Consider the following 20,444-nt stretch of genomic DNA (forward strand, 5'->3'; position numbering starts at 1 on the left):
GGGTTGTTTCCAGGTGGCTGTAGCAGGTGGGTGAGAGAAAGTTGGCATTTTAACTTTATCCTCACTGGTACTAGAAAAGACACCTACATGCATCTCCTAAGAGCCGAGGATTGCAGGGCTGCAGTATTTTCTGCTGCGTGTGGAAAGGAAGTACAGTAATGGAACAATCATGTTTTATTCTCCTGAATATTTTGAGTGGATACATGTCCCGGTTAGCCTGATTAAGAAATCAAAAGTTGATTTACTTGAAATACCAACTGCAAGGAGGAGCGGAAGGTGGCAGGAGAGAGGTATATATATTCAGGATCTCCCCACTCACTGCACACAGGCTGACAGGCTCCCTGCCCACCTCTGCTTCCTCCAGGGACCCAGGTAAGTGCTTCCAGCCGCTCCAGCTTAATAACTGGAATCATTTCTGAAAATAATGGCAATGACGCTTTATAGCATGCGTCTATTTCATTCCATGCGATTATATTCTACTTGCTCTGCCAGAGTACATTTGAAACACCATCTTCATCTGATTTACCCTTTATTTATTTATTTCTGATTATGCAATGCCCCCTGTGGAACGTGGTGCGGGGAGAGGGTCTGGCACCCACAGAACCTTGAAGGAAAAGGCAGAGAGGTGCCTCATGGGACGCGGCTGAATGTTATTACATGAATCTGTGTGTTAGTATCTGCAATGAAGCATTTTCTACCGAGGCCTAGTCCTGCCAGTAATGAAAGAAAGAAAGAAAGAAGTTCATTACTTTCTCACAAAAGTTTTTTTTTATGTGTACGGTAATTTTGATGGTTGTCTAATTATGAAATTTATACATGTACATTGAAAGGGGTTAAAAAGTAAAAGGAAGAAAAACTTTAGTTGCCAAAATCCCACAATCCAAATAAAAGTCATTTCTTTTCAGAAAATTTCATTGTACCGGGGCACCTGGGTGGCTCAGTCTGTTAAGTGTCTGACTTAGACTCAGGTCATGATCTCACGGTCTGTCCGTGGGTTCAAGCCGTGCATCAGGCTCCGTGCTGACAGCTCAGAGCCTGGAGACTGCTTCAGATTCTGTGTGTCTCTCTCTTTCTGCTCCTCCTCAGCTCTCTCTCTCTCAAAAATAAACATTTAAAAAAAATTTTTTTAAGAAAATTCATGACAGACTAACCTTCCCTTCAGTAAAGCCATAATATGAACCTGATGCTTCTCTAGGAACTCCAGGTCACATCAAGGTCGCCATGGATTCACTCAGTGAAGCAAACACCCACTTTGCATTGGATCTGTTCCAGCAGTTCAAACTGTCAAAGAAGAATGACAACATCTTCTATTCCCCTTTATCCATCACATCAGCATTAGCCATGACCTACTTAGGAGCCAGAGAAAACACTGCCCTCGAAATTGGCAAGGTAGGTGTCAGCTGCCTACACACTGACCAGCTTAGACGGATCTCTCCGTTGGCTTGGGTGCAGATGACCACAGATCCGGCTGTGCAGCACAGGAGACTGGGCAAACATTCCCATAACTGGGTGAGCACAGAGCTGTGGGGAGCACACGCCCTCCCCTGGGCTCTGCCCCATTTGCCTCCCTGTGCCTACATCTCCTCTGGGAGCTGGGATGAACTCCCACAACTGCACAACAAGTAGAGGAGAGGCTTAAATGGAAGAGTAACGGTAGAAGTGAGGCGCTGACTGAAATCCATGGAAAACATCCTCACGTTTCCTGAACAATGAATAACAACACAGGATTCTTTGAAGTGGCTGGTGATCAATCAGCTTTGCGGTCGTTTTTCAAGGAGCAAATGCTTACACTGCAGTTTTCTCTTTTTCCTTTGCGTATTGGTTTTGGTTTGGTTTGCTATGAGGTTTGGTTTTGTTTGTATTGGGGTTCTTTCTCTCTTTTTGACTTCCAGATCTTTTAAGTACTTTTCTTGTCCCACTTCCTGCCGCTTCCAGGTCCTTCACCTCAACGAAGCCACACACAACACGAGAGGAAGAACTACGACAGATCACGTGAGTCACAGAGCACTGGGGTCTAGAAGGCGAATCACACATCCAAGAGGGTCCCACTTTAAAACGGGAATTTCAGATAAACTGTGAAAAGTCAGCTTTTAGGAGAAATCTTAAGCAAAATAGATTGGACAGAGTTGTTTCTCATTTCATATTACATATTGATTTCTTTCGTATTTTTGTTTCCGGAGTGGAGATCACTACTGTTCTTAAAGAGCTTCAAATTCCTGCTCTGCTGTTCACCACCGGGGAACGTGAACAAGACACGACTGCTCTGAGGCACAGTGACCTCAGCCCGGAGAACTGGGAATAATAAAAGAATCTGCCTCAGTACATACGGACAGATGTAAAACATTACGACAGTGCCTAGATTACTGGAAACCCTGACAAATTTTATGTATTGTCATCATAGAATAACAATAATTACAGTAATCATAAAACTGTTGCTAAAATAGTATCATTTTAATTAATTCATAAATGGAATTAAGAGGAATAAGCACACATCCAAGTAAATTGTGAAAAATGATTATATGAGTTATACAGTTTATAACCTGATGGTCCAAATCTCTTAGCTAGCAAGTGGAAGTTTCTGGATTCAGACAGGCCTAGGTTCAAAAATTGTCGCTGGCTACCCATGGCTCTTTGGAAAGTTTATTTAATTCTGAGTTTCTTTTTTCATCTGAATTAGTCTAAAGACCCACAGATACCAATGTAAAGTCCTTACCAGGCACATACTGTTCCTACATGTAAGAGTACGGCTATCATGAGTGAAGGTCATGGTCAGTAGGTCTTAGAACATAATACCATCTAGGAGGGCACAGGACTTCATGTCATAATGTAACTGAAATGTACAAATCCAACATTATCACACCAGTGATGGCTGCTAAAATGAGATATGCTTCTAGTCTTTAGGGAGCTTATGTTTAGCTGGGAAGCTTAACCTAATCGTTTGTAGCAATTAGAAGGCAATCCAATGGTGGAATTGTACTGCATCTATAGTTCAAAAGTGAAAAGACTGGATTATTTAGAGCAGGAACAAAGAATTTCCTAGAAGAGACTGAATGTAAAGATTTTGAAGAATATTTAAGTAAATCCACCGAAAATCAGGGAACAATGAATGTCATCTGTGGGAATACCAAACTTTACCTTCGGATCTAATAGATATACACGGGGTTAGTATTTATATTTACGTTGACAGAGACTACAATGAGCTTACTTTTTGATATTTGAAGGTTGAAAAGTTGGGCAATGTGCACCACCAATTTCAAAAGCTTCTAACGGAATTAAAGAAACCCACTGATGCATATGAACTGAACATTGCCAACAAGTTCTATGGAGAAAACAAGTATCCATTTCTTCAAGTAAGTTTCACCTGGCCTTCCACACCTTATTTGAATCCTGGGCCGTCAGTCCTTCAATGACCAAACGGGAGACAGTCAGGCAGATGAACCTGGCTGATCCACATGGGGAGCATTTACACGGGGTGCAAGATTCCCTTGCCTCAACTATACCAGATGAAGTTTCCTAGAACCTGACAATCTGCCAGTATAGAGTGTGGGTTCAGGGATTACTTTACAACCCAAGGGAAGGCTCAGTAGCAAAGGAAGTCATGAGATGCCCCTCGTGAGCCGACACCACTCAGTTACACAGTATAAATTTTGATGGGCAATGACTAATGGGATACTGATGAGAGGGCAGGCTTGTGAGTCTCTAAGGAGAGTTGGGGAAGTACCAGGGAAGACTGAATGCCCAGAATGGAAGACTAAGGATCGACAGTACTGGTGAGGAGTCCCAGAAGCACACCATCTCCTTTGGGGCATCACGCTTTGCTGTTTGCAACCCACGGCCTCTCCTGTCCCAGCCTAGGTACAGAAGGCATTGCCCTTCGAAGACTTCATTCTTGCACCAGCCTGTGCTTCCTTTTCACGTTACCCACGTGGTAACTGTGTAAAATATGCATGGGCAGGAAAAAGTAGATTTCTCCAGGGTTCGTCTAGATTCCTTGTACTCTTATCTTGTCAAGATTGAAGATAATTAACTTGGGAATACATAGTTACTGACAAATTACTCTTAATTCTTCTTTGTGTCCTTCCTTCCTTCCCACATCAAAGGAATATATGGATAACGTCAAGAAATTTTACCTAGCCAGTGTGGAATCTGTTGATTTTCAAAATGCGGCAGAAGAAACTCGTAAGAAGATTAATTCCTGGGTGGAAAGCCAAACAAATGGTAGAGTATGGGAGCTCTCCCATTTAAAAAACAAACAAAACAAAACACTTTTGAGTCCCTGCTGTGCATGAAACCTATTCTTGACACCCTATGGGATGCCCGTGGGGCGGGGCTTGGCTTTGAAGAGAGGATGGAGAAGGGCACTGCAGATGACGGAATGGTCCAAGTCAATGTGGAGAGTAACAAGGGGAGCCCAGGAGGTAGAACAGAAAGACGACTACAAGGAAACACGGCTGGCAATCTGTGTTTGCTCATGGCCAGAGATGACTGGATGTCTGTGAACCTCAACACTCTGCTCAGACCCTGTCTTCGGTTCACATCCTCTGTTCTCTATTCTAGTGGAGAATAAAGAGGAAGACACCGCGGGGAGTGGTGTCTGACAGCACCTACGTTTCAGACTATAGAGCTCGCACCATTTATCCTAAAGAACAATCAAGCCCTATTTCGTCACAGCCGTGAGCCTAAAGTTGAAAAACAGAAAGGAAAGGAGGGAGGGAGGAGTGGAAGAACTGAGGGAGGGAAGGCGGGTGGAGTCGCTTGCAAGAGCAGCTGACCCCAGTGTATGACTCTTCAGTGTGTGGTGACCGAAGTCCTCCGAAAACAGAAGCTGAACACCTTTCCCATGACAATGAGGGGTGTCTCTATCAGGCTGGTGCCGTGAGGAAAGCTGAACCTCGAGAACCACTGCTCACCGTCCCTAAAGTAGTGACTTGTGTGAATAATTAATGATCGCTTGTAACTTTCAGAGCATCTCCCAAACAAACCACTTGTACTTCTACGGCAGACCTCTGATGTTCTTACTTTTGCAGGAAAAATCAAGGATCTGCTTCCCGAAAACTCTCTTGAGTCTACCGTTCTGGTTCTGGTGAACGCAGTCTATTTCAAAGGACTGTGGGACAAGAAATTTGATAAAAAATATACGGTGGAGGAAAAATTTTGGCTGAACAAGGTATTATAATTGATTTATTTACTTAATGTTTATTTATTTTTGAGAGAGAGAGAGAGACAGAGCATGAGTTGGGGAGGGGCAGAGAGGGAGACCCAGAATCCGAAGCAGGCTCCAGACTCCGAGCTGTCAGCACAGAGCCCGACGCGGGGCTTGAACTCACAGACCGTGAGATCATGAATTGAGCTGATGTTGGACGCTTAACAGATAGAGCCACCCAGGTGCCCCTGTAATTTATTTATAATAATGTAACACAGTCATACATGGAATGTTAACTTTCAACTCCTATCTGATAGTGTGTACAACTGCAGGTAGAAAACAGAATTTGTCATGGCTGCATTGTCCTCTTCTTTGATTTTTTTGACTCTATTTACTTGGGGATACTTGAAGAACCCTACCATCTGTTAGAAGGAGGATGTGTATCTCAATAGCGTTATCTTCTGTTGAATAATGCCTCACTTGGCATTTGTTTGCCACGTCAATTACCTCAGGATACAAGCAAACCTGTGCAGATGATGAAACAGTCCAGTGTCTTCAATTTCACCTCACTGGAGGACGTACAGGCCAAGATCCTGGAAATGCCATACAAAGGCAAGGATCTAAGCATGATGTTGCTGTTGCCAAATGAAGTGGACGGTCTGCAGAAGGTACAGTCTTGTATCTCTGATTCTTCCTACTATTGCCTGACTTCCCAGCAGTACAATGCTTGTGTGCGTCATTCACTGCACCAATGATCACAGAGTTCAAGTGGTGGTGGTGGCTGACAGAGTTCAAGTACAGAGTACGTCATTTCTTCTCTGCCAACAGCCTAAAAAAGAATTGTTAAGGAGAATCTAGAATCCTGTGTGTTCCAAAAAGTAAATATCTTTTTTCTTTTTTACATTTTATTTATTTTTGAGAGAGAGAGACAGAGAGAGACAGAGCACAAGTGGGGGAGAGGCAGAGAGAGAGAGGGAGACACAGAATCTGAAGCAGGCTCTAGGCTCTGAGCTGTCAGCACAGAGCCCGACATGGGGCTCAAACTCACAAACTGTGAGATCATGACCTGAGCCAAAGTCGGACGATTAACCAACTGAGCCACCCAGGCACCCCTCAAACAGTAAAGATCTTAAATATTGCAGCGTGATATAGAAGATTATACAGAAAACCTCAACATCACAGGTGCCATTAATATTCTGAAAAACCTACCTAGGTGCACACATTAATATTTTGCAACCATAAGAACTTCTAATATATTCCAGTCTATTCACGTGAAGACAAGGAACTAAGCACTCATATGTAGGCGACGTGACACATGGAAATATTTGCAAGCTCACTTATAAACAAAACGAGCAAATTAAAACAACAAAGGGTACATTTGAAATATTAAATCACAGTAGTTTTGCAGACAACAGACAAACAGATTTAGCTTTTCAATCTGGAAGTATTCTGTTGCTAGGAGCTCGAAAACCATTCAGAGTCTCATTGCTCAGAGACAAACAAACAAACAAACAAACAAAAAACGTGTGTGGAGGGACTACCATTTTCCTCTTAAAACTGTTATAATGAAGTTAATATATAAGAATACCAACAATAGTTATCTGACGCATAAAAGACAATCCAAAGATGGCAGCTTGCAATGACTCCAACAGCCCATGATGCTGCTGACATCCCAGTGACCTTGCTGCAACCAAAATAGATACTGTGCTAACGCTGGGCTTTGGAGATCCTCAGGGAAGGTAATACGGCAGTACACATGAAGAGCCACGACCCTGTGCATACTCCAGCTCAGCAATCCTCGTGATCAATAACATCAGGAATCCCAGTCCTGGGATTTTAACTTAAAGTAACGAATCCAACAAGGCAAGGAGCTCAAAATATTGAAAGGTTCAGAACAAGGAACAATGGCATATCTTCCTATCGCCAAGAGTTTAACTTAGCGACTGACACACAGTGAACGCTTAAAAATAAGTGTACATTGAATCATCAATTTAGTGTTAATAGTGTGTAACAATTTAAACTTGTTTAGAGTACTATATATCTGTATGAGAAATGTTTACAAATAGGTCAAGCAAGAAAAAGGAATATAAGTAGGACATACACTATCATCATTATTTAAATCAGGGTGTAAAAAGTTAGGTATACAAGGATAGTAACAAGACGAGTCTATTTGAAAATGAAGCATGTCATGTGGGGAGTGTAAAAAATAGATACATAGTTCATTTCTCACAAAACGATCTGATTTAATAATTCTGTTGCACATATATGTATGCATATATATCCATGTGTATATATTTATACAATGCATATGTATTTATGTACACAGAAATATAACACAGTCATGAATATATAGTACATTTTTCAATTGTATAATATCTTTTTATGACTGTGTTATTTTTGCCTCCTCAGATAAGATGTAATAAACTGAATCTCCTGTATTTACATTTTACTGTCAAAATAAAAGGTTTCTATAATTCAATCCAGTGTTAAATCATGTTTGATGTCCAATGAGAATCATGTCGGTTGTTCCTGTTTTCTACCGCTGTAGCTTGAAGACCAGCTCACCGCTGAGAAACTAGCAGAGTGGACGAGCTCACAGAATATGAGCGATAGATGGGTGGATTTATATTTACCTCGGTTCAAAGTGGAAGACGACTATGACCTCAAGGCCACGCTGCAAGCCTTGGGGATGCTGGACGCCTTCAATACACAGAGAGCCAACTTCTCAGGCATGACAGGGAGCCTGGATCTCGTGGTGTCTAAAGCCCTCCACAAGTCCTTTGTGGAGGTGACTGAAGAGGGCACCGAGGCCACAGCTTCTACAAACATAAATGTTGGGTATACATCACCACCAACTTACCATTTTCGTTGTGATCACCCTTTCCTGTTCTTCATCAAGCACAATAAGACCAACTGCATTCTCTTCCTGGGCAGAGTCTCTTCCCCTTAGATACAATTAGCCTGCCACTACTTACCGAGAAATGCAGTTTTTCCAGTACATTGACTGCTAAAAATAACATATTCTCTTTCATTCTTTTGTTCCTTTCCAATCTCATAGTCATCACTGGGAACGTAATGGTTGTCTATCTATCTCCCTCTTTCTACAAACACATGTAAACCTACTTTATCTCCCCATGATAATTCCCCTTTGGACAAAATGTTCAACACGAGGTAAAAGGATATTTTAATACTCCATCTTCTACTAAATTTGAATAATATCTATTTCAAAAACCATATCTACTATTCAAACGTACTAACCTAAATACCCACATTTATTTGAATTTAGGTGACATCTAGCACCCTTACTTGTCTAAATTTCTTTTATTTTGTGAAATAGATGATCAATAAAACATTTATTCAAATTATTTGTTGCTTTCCTCTTTTTTTCGTTTCAACAAAGTACAAGTGACCCACCACACAGAGGAAAGATAATTTAAAAATATGCTATCACATTAAAAAGAAAATTCAAAATAGGAGCAGAGCATGATAAGGCTGAAGGTAGTTTGGTACCAAACATGAAAGGTGCTGTAGGCCACATTCACAACTTTCTATTTTATCCTAAAACAAATGGAAAGCCAGTACTGGTTTCATTTGTTTGTTTCCCAAAGATGAGACTGAGATCATCATATCTGCATTTTAAAATTATATCTCTGGCTATTGTGATATAAATGGATGAGAGAAAAGAACAGTGTAGATACAGTGAGACTAATCAGTAAGCCATCAGAATGTCAGAAGTGGCACTGGGGAAAACCAGATATGTAAGAATTACTTCACAAGTAAAGTGCACAGGATTCCAGCAACACATTATATATGACAGAAATGAGAGACAGAAACCAAAAACCATGTCCAAGTTTCTGGCCTACCCAACTGGTCGCATGGAAGAAGATTTTGTTTTGGAAGGAAGAAAAGATCCTGGGTTTAGGTTTGTATCTGTCGAATTTTAACTGCTTTTTTTTTAAGTTTATTTATTTTGGGGGCGGTGTGCATGCAGGGGGGAAGGGCAAAGAGGGAGAAAGAGAATCCCGAGCAGGCTCTGCACTGTGAGTGCAGACCCAGGTACAGGGCTTGAACTCACAAACCATGAGATCATGACGTGAGCTGAAATCAAGAGTCCGACACTTCACCAACTGAGCCCCCCAGATGCCCCTTAATTATTTTTGAGACATCTCAATGGACTTGTCCAGTAAGCACTGGAATACATGAGTCCAGAAAGCCGGTGCAGGATATGATCTGAAGCTCTAAGTTTGTCATGTTCAACATAAAAGTTTTTCCATATTTATTCAGGAACTCTTAAACTTGGTAAAAAAAAAAAAAAGGGGGGGGCAGCTAAAGGCAAGAATGAGATCCTAGGGAGAGAATGTAACGTGATGAGAAAGGAGGGCCTAGAACTGCCTCTGAAGTACATCAATATACAAAGATCAGGTATTGACAAGTTTTAGTTTCTAGGACACAGCTTTGCTTAAAAGGACTGTGTTCATTCCAAATCCTTCTCAGTCAGTACTGAATCCCCGCTGATTTCATAAAATGTGAATTCTGGAGGATTTGAGAAAGGTCTAAATTTTCTCCGGCAGAATTCAGCAGCCCAAGAACACAGCAGAGCAAGTAAATATTTCGGCACGTAAGGGTAAGACTCGGCCACGAGAACTGAGCGACCATGCGGTGAACAGGCTGGGAAAGGAAGACAAGGTGGCCTGCGGCTGTCTGGATGCACAGAGAAGCTCTGGGCTACCTGACAAGGCTGAAGAAAAGAAATGAGAGGCATGAGTTGGTGACAAATGTAAAAGGATCAGAAGGTTGGCCCAAGACCTGGGATCCTGAATAGTATTTTAAAAGAAAGTTTTCGGTAAGAAGTAAATTCAGAGTGTCAACAACACTCAGTCTTCCAAATTCAGTCTTCGCTCATTTCTAATGATTCAATGAAGGCGAAACTGGTATAGCATTCTGGGGGGTTCGAACACTTGATTGTTGGAATGCCTTTAGACCACAACTTTCAACTGCTTGTTATTTTATTTGGGGTTCAAAACAAACTTTACAAAAGCACGCAAGACAAAGGCTCATAGGCATCGGAATCATATCCGGTAGAGGGCACGACTGATACCTAGTTGTGAGAACTGAAAACTTTTGCCTGCATTCTAGGCCAGTCAGAGAAGCAACCAGCAACCGCTGCCTGCACTGGGGCCCCGCGTAGGGAAATGGATGGAAAATTCAAATCTCGTGGCTTTATTTTTAAACTAATACATTATAATTCATTGCCTAACACAGGATATATTCACTCCGTATTGATAAAGAAATGCTTCAGTGAAAAGTTGTATAAGGAACGGATACTTACGTGCTCTCGAGCTTCCGCCCACACAGAGTACACCTCGCACCCATTACAGGGGTCCAAACTCTAATTTTAGTTCTAAAAGCTGGCCATATCAATGCTGGAGAGAATACGGAGCAAGAATGCCCATACGCTACTGGTGGGGGACACAGAAAGGTGCGACCCCTTTGGAAATCAGTGTGGCCAATTCTTATAAAAAGTAAACAGGTACCTAACATATGACCTAGCAGCCCCCCCCCCCAATATTTACCTAAGAGAACTGAAAACCTGTATCCATGAAAGGACTACACCCAAATGTCCGAAGCAGCTTTATTCGCAGGGCCAAAAGCCAGAAATAACTCAAATATGCATGAGCAGGGGAATGGACAAACAATGGAATAATAGGACTCGGTGACAGACAGGAAAAAAGTACCGACTCCTGCCGCGGGATGAACCTCCCACACGCTGTGCTGAGCAAAAGCAGCGGGACGGAGAGAACACGTAATGTGTGTTTCCACATCTACGAAGCCCAGCCTGCGGTGACCAAAAGCTGACTGGCGGTTTCCTGGGGCTGGAGCTGGGGAGGATACCGATGGTAAGAGAGTCCAAGGGAAACTTCTGGTGGGACGAACGCTCTACAAGTTGACTGGCTGGTGGTTACACGGGAGTTTATAAAAGGCACTGATGTGCACACTTACAGGGCATGCGTTTTCTTTCATGTAAATTATGACTCACTAAAGTGAGCTGAGGAGGATGAGGAAGAGAATTGCACAAAACACACATAATTACTATTGTTTCTGGAAGGACTTGGGTGGAAAAGACTTCTTAATTAAATTTGTTTTTAAGAGCAACCTCCTTCTTACCAACTCCGGGCCAATGCTCAATGTGTTCATATACATTTAACCATATTTAATGATACGCCAGTGTCCCTGTCATATGGAAGCATCATGAAACTGCAAATTAAAAAATGAAATTCTGTGATCTGTGATCTACCAAGTTGCCTTCACTGGTCATCAAGATGTTAAAAATGACCATATTTTGGGGCGCCTGGGTGGCGCAGTCGGTTAAGCGTCCGACTTCAGCCAGGTCACGATCTCGCGGTCCGTGAGTTCGAGCCCCGCGTCAGGCTCTGGGCTGATGGCTCGGAGCCTGGAGCCTGTTTCCGATTCTGTGTCTCCCTCTCTCTCTGCCCCTCCCCCATTCATGCTCTGTCTCTCTCTGTCCCAAAAATAAATTAAAAAAAAAAAAATGACCATATTTAAATTGTAATATGAGACTTGAGGGAGTTTAATGAGAAAATTCATTTCCAGATAATTTTCCGTTAAATGTCATGGGATAACATTTGGCATTTCAAGCTATTTTTATGTCAGTTTTTGACACAATTTTCACAATAGTCAAAGATGAAAGCCGAGCTTCACAAACTATTTCTGTTTACAAATGGAAGGATACATACCTCCTTCCCTTATGAGATGATATCGTCCTCTGGGGACAACCCTCAATGGACAATCCTACTGACTCCCTCAGAACAGGGAGTCTGCCCAAATTATTTATGCTGTATACCTGAAGCACACACAGGTGGTCAGTGACAATGTGACAAATTAACAAATGACTGAGTCTTTCCCCATAAGCCACTCAGGAGCCTATCATTTGTCCTATAAGAACTCATTTGTATTTCTACTATAAAAGACATAATAAACATCTAGAAAATGTGTTATCTGCCTCACTGTGTGCACTGTAGTGTAGCCATTCGACTAACAATTATTCTGTCCCTACAGTGTGCCATGCTGAATCAGGCAGTGGGTTCCCATACATAATAGGGTGACCAAAAAATAAATAAATAAGTCAAGCGTCCCGAAGGCCAGAATATGGGAACTGGATTCAAAACACAAGCAGGCCAAAATTTGGGAAAATGTCCCAATGTTAAGTGATCAAGGCAGAGTTCAAGGTCTGGACCTAGACAAGGAGTATGAATGCAATATATTACAGGTACGTACCTGAGACCGGTCAGAAAATAGCTGGCGGGCAATCAGAAAACTAAATATCCAAAAAACTTAAGAATCCCATAAAGAAAAGGCAAACTCATAAATTCAGGAAGACATTTTACAATAGACAGAACAGCCCAGAACTTCCCTGAGGGTTCTCCCTCCCAAGTGGCTACGTGTGTGTGATTGCCCAGAGGACAGGGATGTCCCAGAGCACAGAAACCCAAGGCCGGGCCCCGGCCTTCTAGAATCTTAACATTTAAGACTGCTATTGTTTCTGTGTCTCATCACTGTCTACCCAAATGGGTGGAAACCGGCAACACGCATAACCCAGAAGATTGCCTAAGATGATTCATATTTCACTTGAGACTATAATGTAATTGCTTTCTCCCTAAGAAGGATTCTTTGACCTGTATTTTTTATCTAACACTCATTTTAAGAAAAACAATAGCTTGCGTTGCGAGTACATTTTTTGAGCGGTCAGACCAAAGGGAAGTGAAGATAACCTGCACACAACGGAGCACCGTCCGCATCTCCGCCTGGGAGGTGATGTTTACGCCCACTCCAAGAGTGGCACATCAACGACCTGGAAGGCAACGCACGCTGACACCGCTGAGAACCGGTCATTCCACCGACACATCCCGCAGTGACAGGCTTCCAATGTGGCAATGAGATACCGTCTGTTTGCAGATGCAGAATGCCATCACAAATAGAGAATCATACGTATTTTTAAAACCCAGGGGATTAGTCTGTGTGAGCTCAGTGAGCCAGACCTCGTAAACACCCTTGATGGGCTTAATACACATATTGGTGTCCTGGAACACTTTTCCAAACTCTGATGCAGAGACATAAAGCAACCTGGGAGAGAACTGCTGCTCCACCTGGAATCCAATAACACTTTAGAACTGAGGAAATGGCACCTTATATTCTAATACGGTGGCTAAAAGCAAGATGACCGTGATTTGGTTTAACAAGGCATGACTCATACGAAATAAAACAGAAAACTCGGCAATTATCCTACTGTCTACGAGGAGTCACTACTATTTTCTACACTCTGTAACTCTAATAAGTGGGCTTGCTGGATACTATTTCCAAAAATCTGGCACTATCGGTTCAAGACAGTAAACACGATGATAAAGAAAACAATGTAATGAGCTCAAAGAGATAGAGACTTGAAAGTATATTTACGACCGCATTGTCTTACATAAATTTTGGAGCGAGATAGGACAGCTGTGGTAAGTAGGCTGCGACTGACCGCCCTAATAGTAATGGCAAAAACACAAGGTCAATGCCAACGATGTTAAGGGCAAATACAAATTAAAAATAGGGGCACCTGGGTGGCTCTGTCAGTTAAGTGTCCAACTTCGGCTCAGGTCATGATCTCGCAGTTCACGAGTTCGAGCCCTGCCTAGGGCTCTGTGCTGACAGCTCAGAGCCTGGAGCCTGCTTCAGATCCTGTGTCTCCCTCTCTCTCTGCCCCTCCCCCTGCTTGTGCTCGCTCTCTCTCGCTCTCTCCCTCTCTCTCGAAAATAAACGTTAAAAAAAACTTTTAAAAATAAATTAAAAATAAGAGGCTTAATTCTTCCTGTCAAATACAAGAGATTCCCCTCCTCTCCTTTTTCTCATCATTTACTCTAGAAAATGTGTAATTCTAAACACTTTCTCCTCTTTGAAATGTCTATACCCCCTTTTGAAGACTGAGCCTTCTGTCAGCTTCATGGCTTGAGGAAAGCCTTTTCTCAAGGACCCGTGAACCACCTCTTGGAAATGTAAACTTCATGGGAGCTAGCACCCCCATCTCCCAGTTTTCTAGAAGGGTAGGCACCTAAGTCAGAGGGCCAGGTTTCAAAAACTGCCTCCGACCCTAAAAATAGGAGAAGTCTGTTTTTCCTCTGGATAAAGCCAAGTAGCTCACACAGATGGTCACCTCAATTCCAAGATGAATCTAGGATGAACTGTTTGTGACACATGGTGCTATCAAGTCCTCTTACTTGAGGAATAGTTATGGTTTATTGTTTCAGAATATGTATGTTATGAGTTACGTCTGCTTGGCTATATAACAGGCTGTGATTGTCCTCTGCCTTTATACTCTCTTAGCAAATGGCCTGTGATACGCGTCACATTCTGGTTCAATGCTTCTTCAATAATAAAAGTGTTTTCTTTTTCTACCACCTTTGTCAAGAGAATCTCTAGGTTGGAAGAACACTTTAGTGTTTAATTCTATTTCCCTAACACTTTCCACTGTTACGAAGAGTATGCTTCGTCCCACCAGAATCCTGCCATGGGACACTAAAAGAAAATGTGTGTGATAATTTTAACTTTAAAGAAAGGGCGTTCTGTTTTCTTATATAGCTTCTGATGCTAAGCTCTACCAAGATTCCTAACCCACAGGAAAAATCAGATCAGAAATATTTACTGTTTTCAGCTCGCACATTTTGGTGTAATTTTTTATGCACCCAATAAATAACGAATACGGGAACTGATTTTTTTACTTTAATTTAAATGTAATGTAGCCGTGTGTGGCTGATCACTATACTATTGAAAACCAGAGGTTTAAAAATTTTGTTTGCCTGCCATTTCATGGCTCTATCCGTGAATTTGGAGTCTCAAGCAAGGCAAGAAAAGTCCAATTTTACGTCCCCATGGGTCCATCATATGTGCCTTAGGAGTCCAATCACCTCCATACCTCTAGCCAAAGAGCCGCTTGATTTCACCCACAAAATTTCATTAAACGGTAAAGAAAATCATACCAATAGAAACTCAGATCTACAGAAAGTACTAAAGATTGACCAAAATGGTAAACTGTGAGTAATTATAAAAGACATTTTTGCTCATTTTTAAAAGATAATTGACGGCTTAAAGCAAAAACAACAGCAATCTATTTCAGGGTTTATAAGAAACAGAAATAAAATCTGTCACTAGAATAGCAAAAAGGAGGAGAGCATAAAATGGAAGCACACTCTTTGAAAGTTCGCACATTAACAATTAAGTGGTGTATTTCCTAAAGATGGTCGGTGAAGGGTTAAATATGCAAAGTGTAGTAGATCTAAAACAACCACTAGTAAATCAATATTGCAGATAAATATAATACCAGAGGGGCCCCTAGGTGGTTCAGAAAAGTTGAGCACCGACTCTTAGTTTCGGCTCAGCTCATGATCTCAAGGTTGATGGGTTTGAGCCCCGTGTCAGGCTGTGTGCTAACAGTGTGGAGCCTGCTTGGGATTCTCTCTCTCTCTGCCCCTCCCCTGCCCGTGCACGTGCTCTCTCACTCCCTCACTCTCAAAATAAATAATCTCTTAAAAACTAAAATGAAAACTAGCTTATCAGGGCACCTGGGTGGCTCAGTTGGTCAAGCGTCCGGCTTCAGCCCAGGTCACAGTTCATGAGGTCAAGTTCTGTGTTGACAGCTCAGAGCCTGGAGCCTGCTTCTGATTCTGTGTCTCCCTCTCTCTCTGCCCCTGCCCCACACATGCTCTGTCTCTCTGTCACTCTGTCTCTGTCTCTGTGTGTGTCTCTCTCTCAAAAATAAAAATAAACATTTTAAAAAATTCTTGAAAAAACTAGCTTATCAAACACTTTAAAAAATGTAATACTAAAAATTCTCAATCAGAAAGATGTCAAGAAAAAAAGAAAAAGGAAACAACAAATGAAACAAGCAGAAAACATGGCAATATGGTAGATTTAAACCCAAACGCAAGCGTAGTTACATCAAACATAATGATCTAAACGTTCTATTTCAAGGACAGAAACTGTCAGATCGCCAGAAAAAGCAACACCCAATGGAACACAGTCCAGCTCCAAGTTTGATATTTGACTGCTGAGGGCATTCAAGTCCCATGTTTCTCCCCGGGACCCACATCTGGGCTCGCTGGTAAGAAAGCCCTAGAGCTCCCTCCCTCGGCACCTGCAGGAAGTGCAGAGCACCAAGCAAGCCCTGACAACCAGGTTAAGGAGCTCTTACCCAGGGCCAACTCCTAACCACAGTAAAGCCCTCCTGGCACTGAAACCCGGAACCTCAGTATTTGAGTAATAAATCTCGTCATACTTTCTTCGTGCATGCCTGGCATCATCAGTCTCAATGTCCAACTAATTTTTTTGGAGGGGGGGTCCATTCTACCTCCAGAAGATAACCACAGCATCCCATTATATGATAGTTTTAAAAAATATGGGGCGCCTGGGTGGCGCAGTCGGTTAAGCGTCCGCCTTCAGCCAGGTCACGATCTCGCGGTCCGTGAGTTCGAGCCCCGCGTCAGGCTCTGGGCTGATGGCTCAGAGCTTGGAGCGTGTTTCCGATTCTGTGTCCCCCCTCTCTCTCTGCCCCTCCCCCGTTCATGCTCTGTCTCTCTCTGTCCCAAAAATAAATAAACGTTGAAAAAATAAAATAAAATAAATAAATAAATAAAAATAAAACCTTTAAATACAAGGACACATCTAGGTTAAATGAAGGGATAGAAAAAATACACCATGCCAACGCCAGTCATAGGAAAGTTTGAGTGGCTACATTATTATTATTAGACAGAGTAAACCTCAGGACAAGGATGGGGCGGTCCTGACATCTGATGGAACCAGGGGTGCCCCGGTGGCTCAAGTCTGTTAAGCCTGGACTCAGGTCATGATCTCACCATTTCACGGGTTTGAACCCCACGCTGGGCTCTGCACGGACACTGCAGAGCCTGCCTGGGATCCTCTCCCTCCCTCTTTCTCTGTCCCTCCCCACTCACTGTCTCTCTCAAAATAAGTAAAAATAAACTTAAAAATAAATAAATTAATTAATTAATTAAATAAAAGAACAGAGGGGGCGCCTGGGTGGCTCAGGTCATGATCTCCTGGTTCATAAGTTCCAGCCCTGCATCCGACTCTGCGATGACAGCTCAGAGCCTGGAGCCTGCTTCTGATTCTGTCTCACTCTCTCTCTCCCTCCCCCACTCACGCTGTCTCTTTGTCTCTCAAAAATGAATAAACATTTAAAAAAATTACAAGAAAAATAAAACAGAAGAACCAGAAACTGACCCACACATATATATGTCACAAAGTTTCCAAGGTAAGTAATTATTGGGGTAAGAAGAGTCTTTTCAACAAATGATGCTGTAACAACCGAAAATTCACATGAAAACCAATGCGCCCTAACCCTTACGTAACAAAAACGTATTCAAGATAAATCATACACCTCAATGTAAAAGCTATTAGCATAAAAGTTCTAGGGAATAAAATTAAAACACAGAAGATGGTCTTAGCAAATTTGAGATAGGCAAAGATTTCTTTTTTTTTTTTTTACCTAATTCTTGTTCAACATTTGTATTTATTTTTTTCTTTTTTTTTCTTCAATTTACGAAATTTATTGTCAAATTGGTTTACATACAACACCCAGTGCTCATCCCAAAAGGTGCCCTCTTCAATATGCATCACCCACCCTCCCCTCCCTCCCACCCCCAACAACCCTCAGTTTGTTCTCAGTTTTTAAGATTCTCTTATGCTTTGGCTCTCTCCCACTCTAACCTCTTTTTTTGGCAAAGATTTCTTAAATAAGACCAAAATGAAAAAGAAAATCCAGAAGCCATAGAAGAAAAAAAGCGACGAATTGGACTTCATCAAAATGTAACCCATCCCACTGCGGGGGCGCCGCCTCTCTGGCGCCCGGCAGGGACCCCGGGCATGGGGCGCGGGGTCCCCCAGGCACTGGCGTCCTGCCACAGCGGGCCGGGAAGCCGGGAGGCCGGGCGGGGGTCTCCGGGGCCCGGATCCCGGGTGTCCTTAGCGTCCTGCGTCACTTTCCCCACCACCCGGCGCGTGAAGAGGCAGCCGCAGCTACACGAGGGCCCGCAGTGGCCTACCTGAGCTTTGGGGACTGCTTGCAGCGACGGTCTCGCCCCAGGCCTCCATCCGGCGGGCTAGGACCCCCTGTCCCTTAGCAACCACACAGCACGCGCTGCCTGCTGTGTGGCTGAGGCCCAAGTGGTCCGGCGCCTCCTGGAGGCGTTCACGGTGAAGTTCACCCACGACCAGAGCTGCCCCAACCCCGACTCCAGAGGATGCTTCCACGGGGGTCACGGAGATCGTGCGCAAACAAGGGCTGAAGGGGACGAGCCAGGGCCTCACCCGGCCACCCGCTTCTCGGTCAAGGCCCACCCCCGCGCAACTCATGTGGAAAGGTCAACTTAAGGAGGCCCGGAACCCGGGGTCGCCGAGCTCTCCCAGCTCTCGCGTGAACACGTCCCTGCGTCATCGAGACCCGGATGCGGGACGTGGGGACGCGCAGCTTTAACCGCGTGCGAGCGTGCCTGCAGACTGTGAGCTGTGAGCGGCTCAAGGCGCTCTGCCAGGGCTCTGACCCCCGCCTGGACAGGGCCAGCCTGGACGTGGCCATCCTGTTGGTCATCTGTGATGAGGTGGAAGCAGCTTAGGTAAGTGTGCAAGACGGACTGAGCCCTAGAGGGGCTGCGCGGCGTGCTAACCCCCAGGCGCCTCCAGCCCAGCCCCTGCCGCCCTCTTACTATGATTGCTGTGCAGTCATGCCCAGAGGCCCCCTTACCCTGTCCTTTGCACTCCATGGCCTAGGTCAGCCCTCTGTGGCCATCGAGTCCACATGTCCTGTTGTGCCATGTGTCTCTTGTGGTCTGGTATGACACCGCCATTTTATCCACGTGTTCGGCCACGGCTGGGTGTCCCTCTGGCCTGTGAATCTTTGCCCGCTTGTCCGTGTGCTTACTCTTGAGCTGTGTGCCTCTGTGTCACGTTCCGTGTCACATGACCCTGTGCCCCGCTTCCTGGGGTGCCTGTGTGGCTTGGGTCCATAGCCCTGGAGCCCCAGCCCGGCCCCAGCCAGTGCCTTCTGCTCTGGCGGCAGGGGCATCTGCGCCGTCCTCCCACAGCCTCCTCTGGGGCCCCAGCCTGGCCTCACCACATTCCAGGGGCTTAGCGCCATGCCCTGCCACCCTCATCCTGCCACGGGCCCTAACTGACCCTCAGGCCCTCCCTCTTCTGGCACAGGGTGGCACCCACCACTCTCCCCAAGGCAGAATAAACTGGATCCTGGGCAGACGGTGGGGGGTGGGCGGAATGAAGGAAGAAAGTTAGAAAAGCAATCCATATATTTGACGTGGAATTTGTATTCAGAATATATTAAGAGCAATTAGAAATCGACAACGGCAAGACAATGTAATAGAAATAGGCAAACGTTTTGGACAGACACTTTACCAAAGAAGAGAACCACAGTGAGAGAACACCTGCACACCCATTAGAATGTGTGCGATGGAGAAGACCGGCCACACCAACCACGGGTGAGAATGCAGAGCGACTGGGCTGCTCATACGCTCCTGGTGGGAGTGGAACATGGAGAACATTTTGGCAATTTCTTAGAAATTTAAACGCATCATATGACGCAGCAATTTCACTCTTAGATGTCTAAATGAAAACATACGTCTGCATAAAGACTCACGCGCACAAATGTGCATAGTAGTGTTATGCATGGTGGCCAAACGCCAGAAGCAACACAAAAGCCCATCAGTGAGTAAGTGGGTAAACAAGATGTGGTTTCTTCAGACAACAGAATAGTGTTTGTCAGTAAAGAGTAACAAACTACCGACACCTCAGCAACGTTGATGAATCTCAAAAACACAGTGCTGAGCAAAAAGAAGGGGGCACAAAAGAGGATATCCTATCTGAATCCACTCGAATGAAACCCTAGAAATGACAAATCTACCCTGACGTGATTGAAGGCAGATCAGCAGTTGCTGGGCTGGTGGTTGACTGGGAAGCAAAAGAAGAGAAACTTGCAGGGATAATGGAAATATTCTGCATCTTGGTTGTGGTGTTTTCACGGATACATACATTTACAAAGAGTCACCTTCTACATTTCAAGTAGGTGAATTATTTTATGTAAATTGCATCTCTGTCAAGCCAATTAACCGTTAATTTTTTTAAGTCTCTTCTGAACCTTCCTATGGAAAAATCCCAAATAACATAAGTAGATACTCTCCCCTCCAGAAGATAGAGCTTAATCCCTCCACCGCCAGTAGGA

The 20,444-nt window shown here is 43.8% G+C and overlaps 1 protein-coding gene and 1 long non-coding RNA gene across 2 annotated transcripts in view; both read left to right on the forward strand.

Annotated features, from left to right (window-relative positions):
- Positions 1-323: 323 nt before the first annotated feature.
- Positions 324-8,497, forward strand: SERPINB3 (serpin family B member 3). The gene is made up of 8 exons (XM_040478467.1): positions 324-372; positions 1,196-1,389; positions 1,936-1,992; positions 3,222-3,350; positions 4,101-4,218; positions 5,028-5,167; positions 5,656-5,811; positions 7,692-8,497. Exons 2-8 carry the CDS (start codon positions 1,222-1,224, stop codon positions 8,091-8,093), a joined length of 1,170 nt encoding a protein of 389 aa, XP_040334401.1. The 5' UTR covers positions 324-372; positions 1,196-1,221; the 3' UTR covers positions 8,094-8,497.
- A 3,710-nt stretch (positions 8,498-12,207) lies between these two features.
- Positions 12,208-20,444, forward strand: part of LOC121032831 (uncharacterized) — an 18,638-nt gene continuing 10,401 nt past the window's right edge. The window contains exons 1-2 of the long non-coding RNA XR_005791507.1: positions 12,208-12,219; positions 18,283-18,287. This is a non-coding gene — a long non-coding RNA (uncharacterized LOC121032831). The remainder of the gene's footprint in view (positions 12,220-18,282; positions 18,288-20,444) is intronic.

Source organism: Herpailurus yagouaroundi, unplaced genomic scaffold (genome assembly GCF_014898765.1).
Source record: "Herpailurus yagouaroundi ecotype Mexico unplaced genomic scaffold, PumYag 142, whole genome shotgun sequence".
In the NCBI taxonomy this organism is placed as follows: domain Eukaryota; kingdom Metazoa; phylum Chordata; class Mammalia; order Carnivora; family Felidae; genus Herpailurus; species Herpailurus yagouaroundi.

Coding starts and splice junctions, on each gene's coding strand:
- SERPINB3 (XM_040478467.1), top strand. CDS start 1,222: ATGGATTCACTCAGTGAAGCAAACACCCACTTTGCATTGGATCTGTTC. Junction 5,168..5,655: donor AAAAATTTTGGCTGAACAAG/GTATTATAATTG, acceptor CAATTACCTCAG/GATACAAGCAAACCTGTGCA. Junction 5,812..7,691: donor AAGTGGACGGTCTGCAGAAG/GTACAGTCTTGT, acceptor CTACCGCTGTAG/CTTGAAGACCAGCTCACCGC.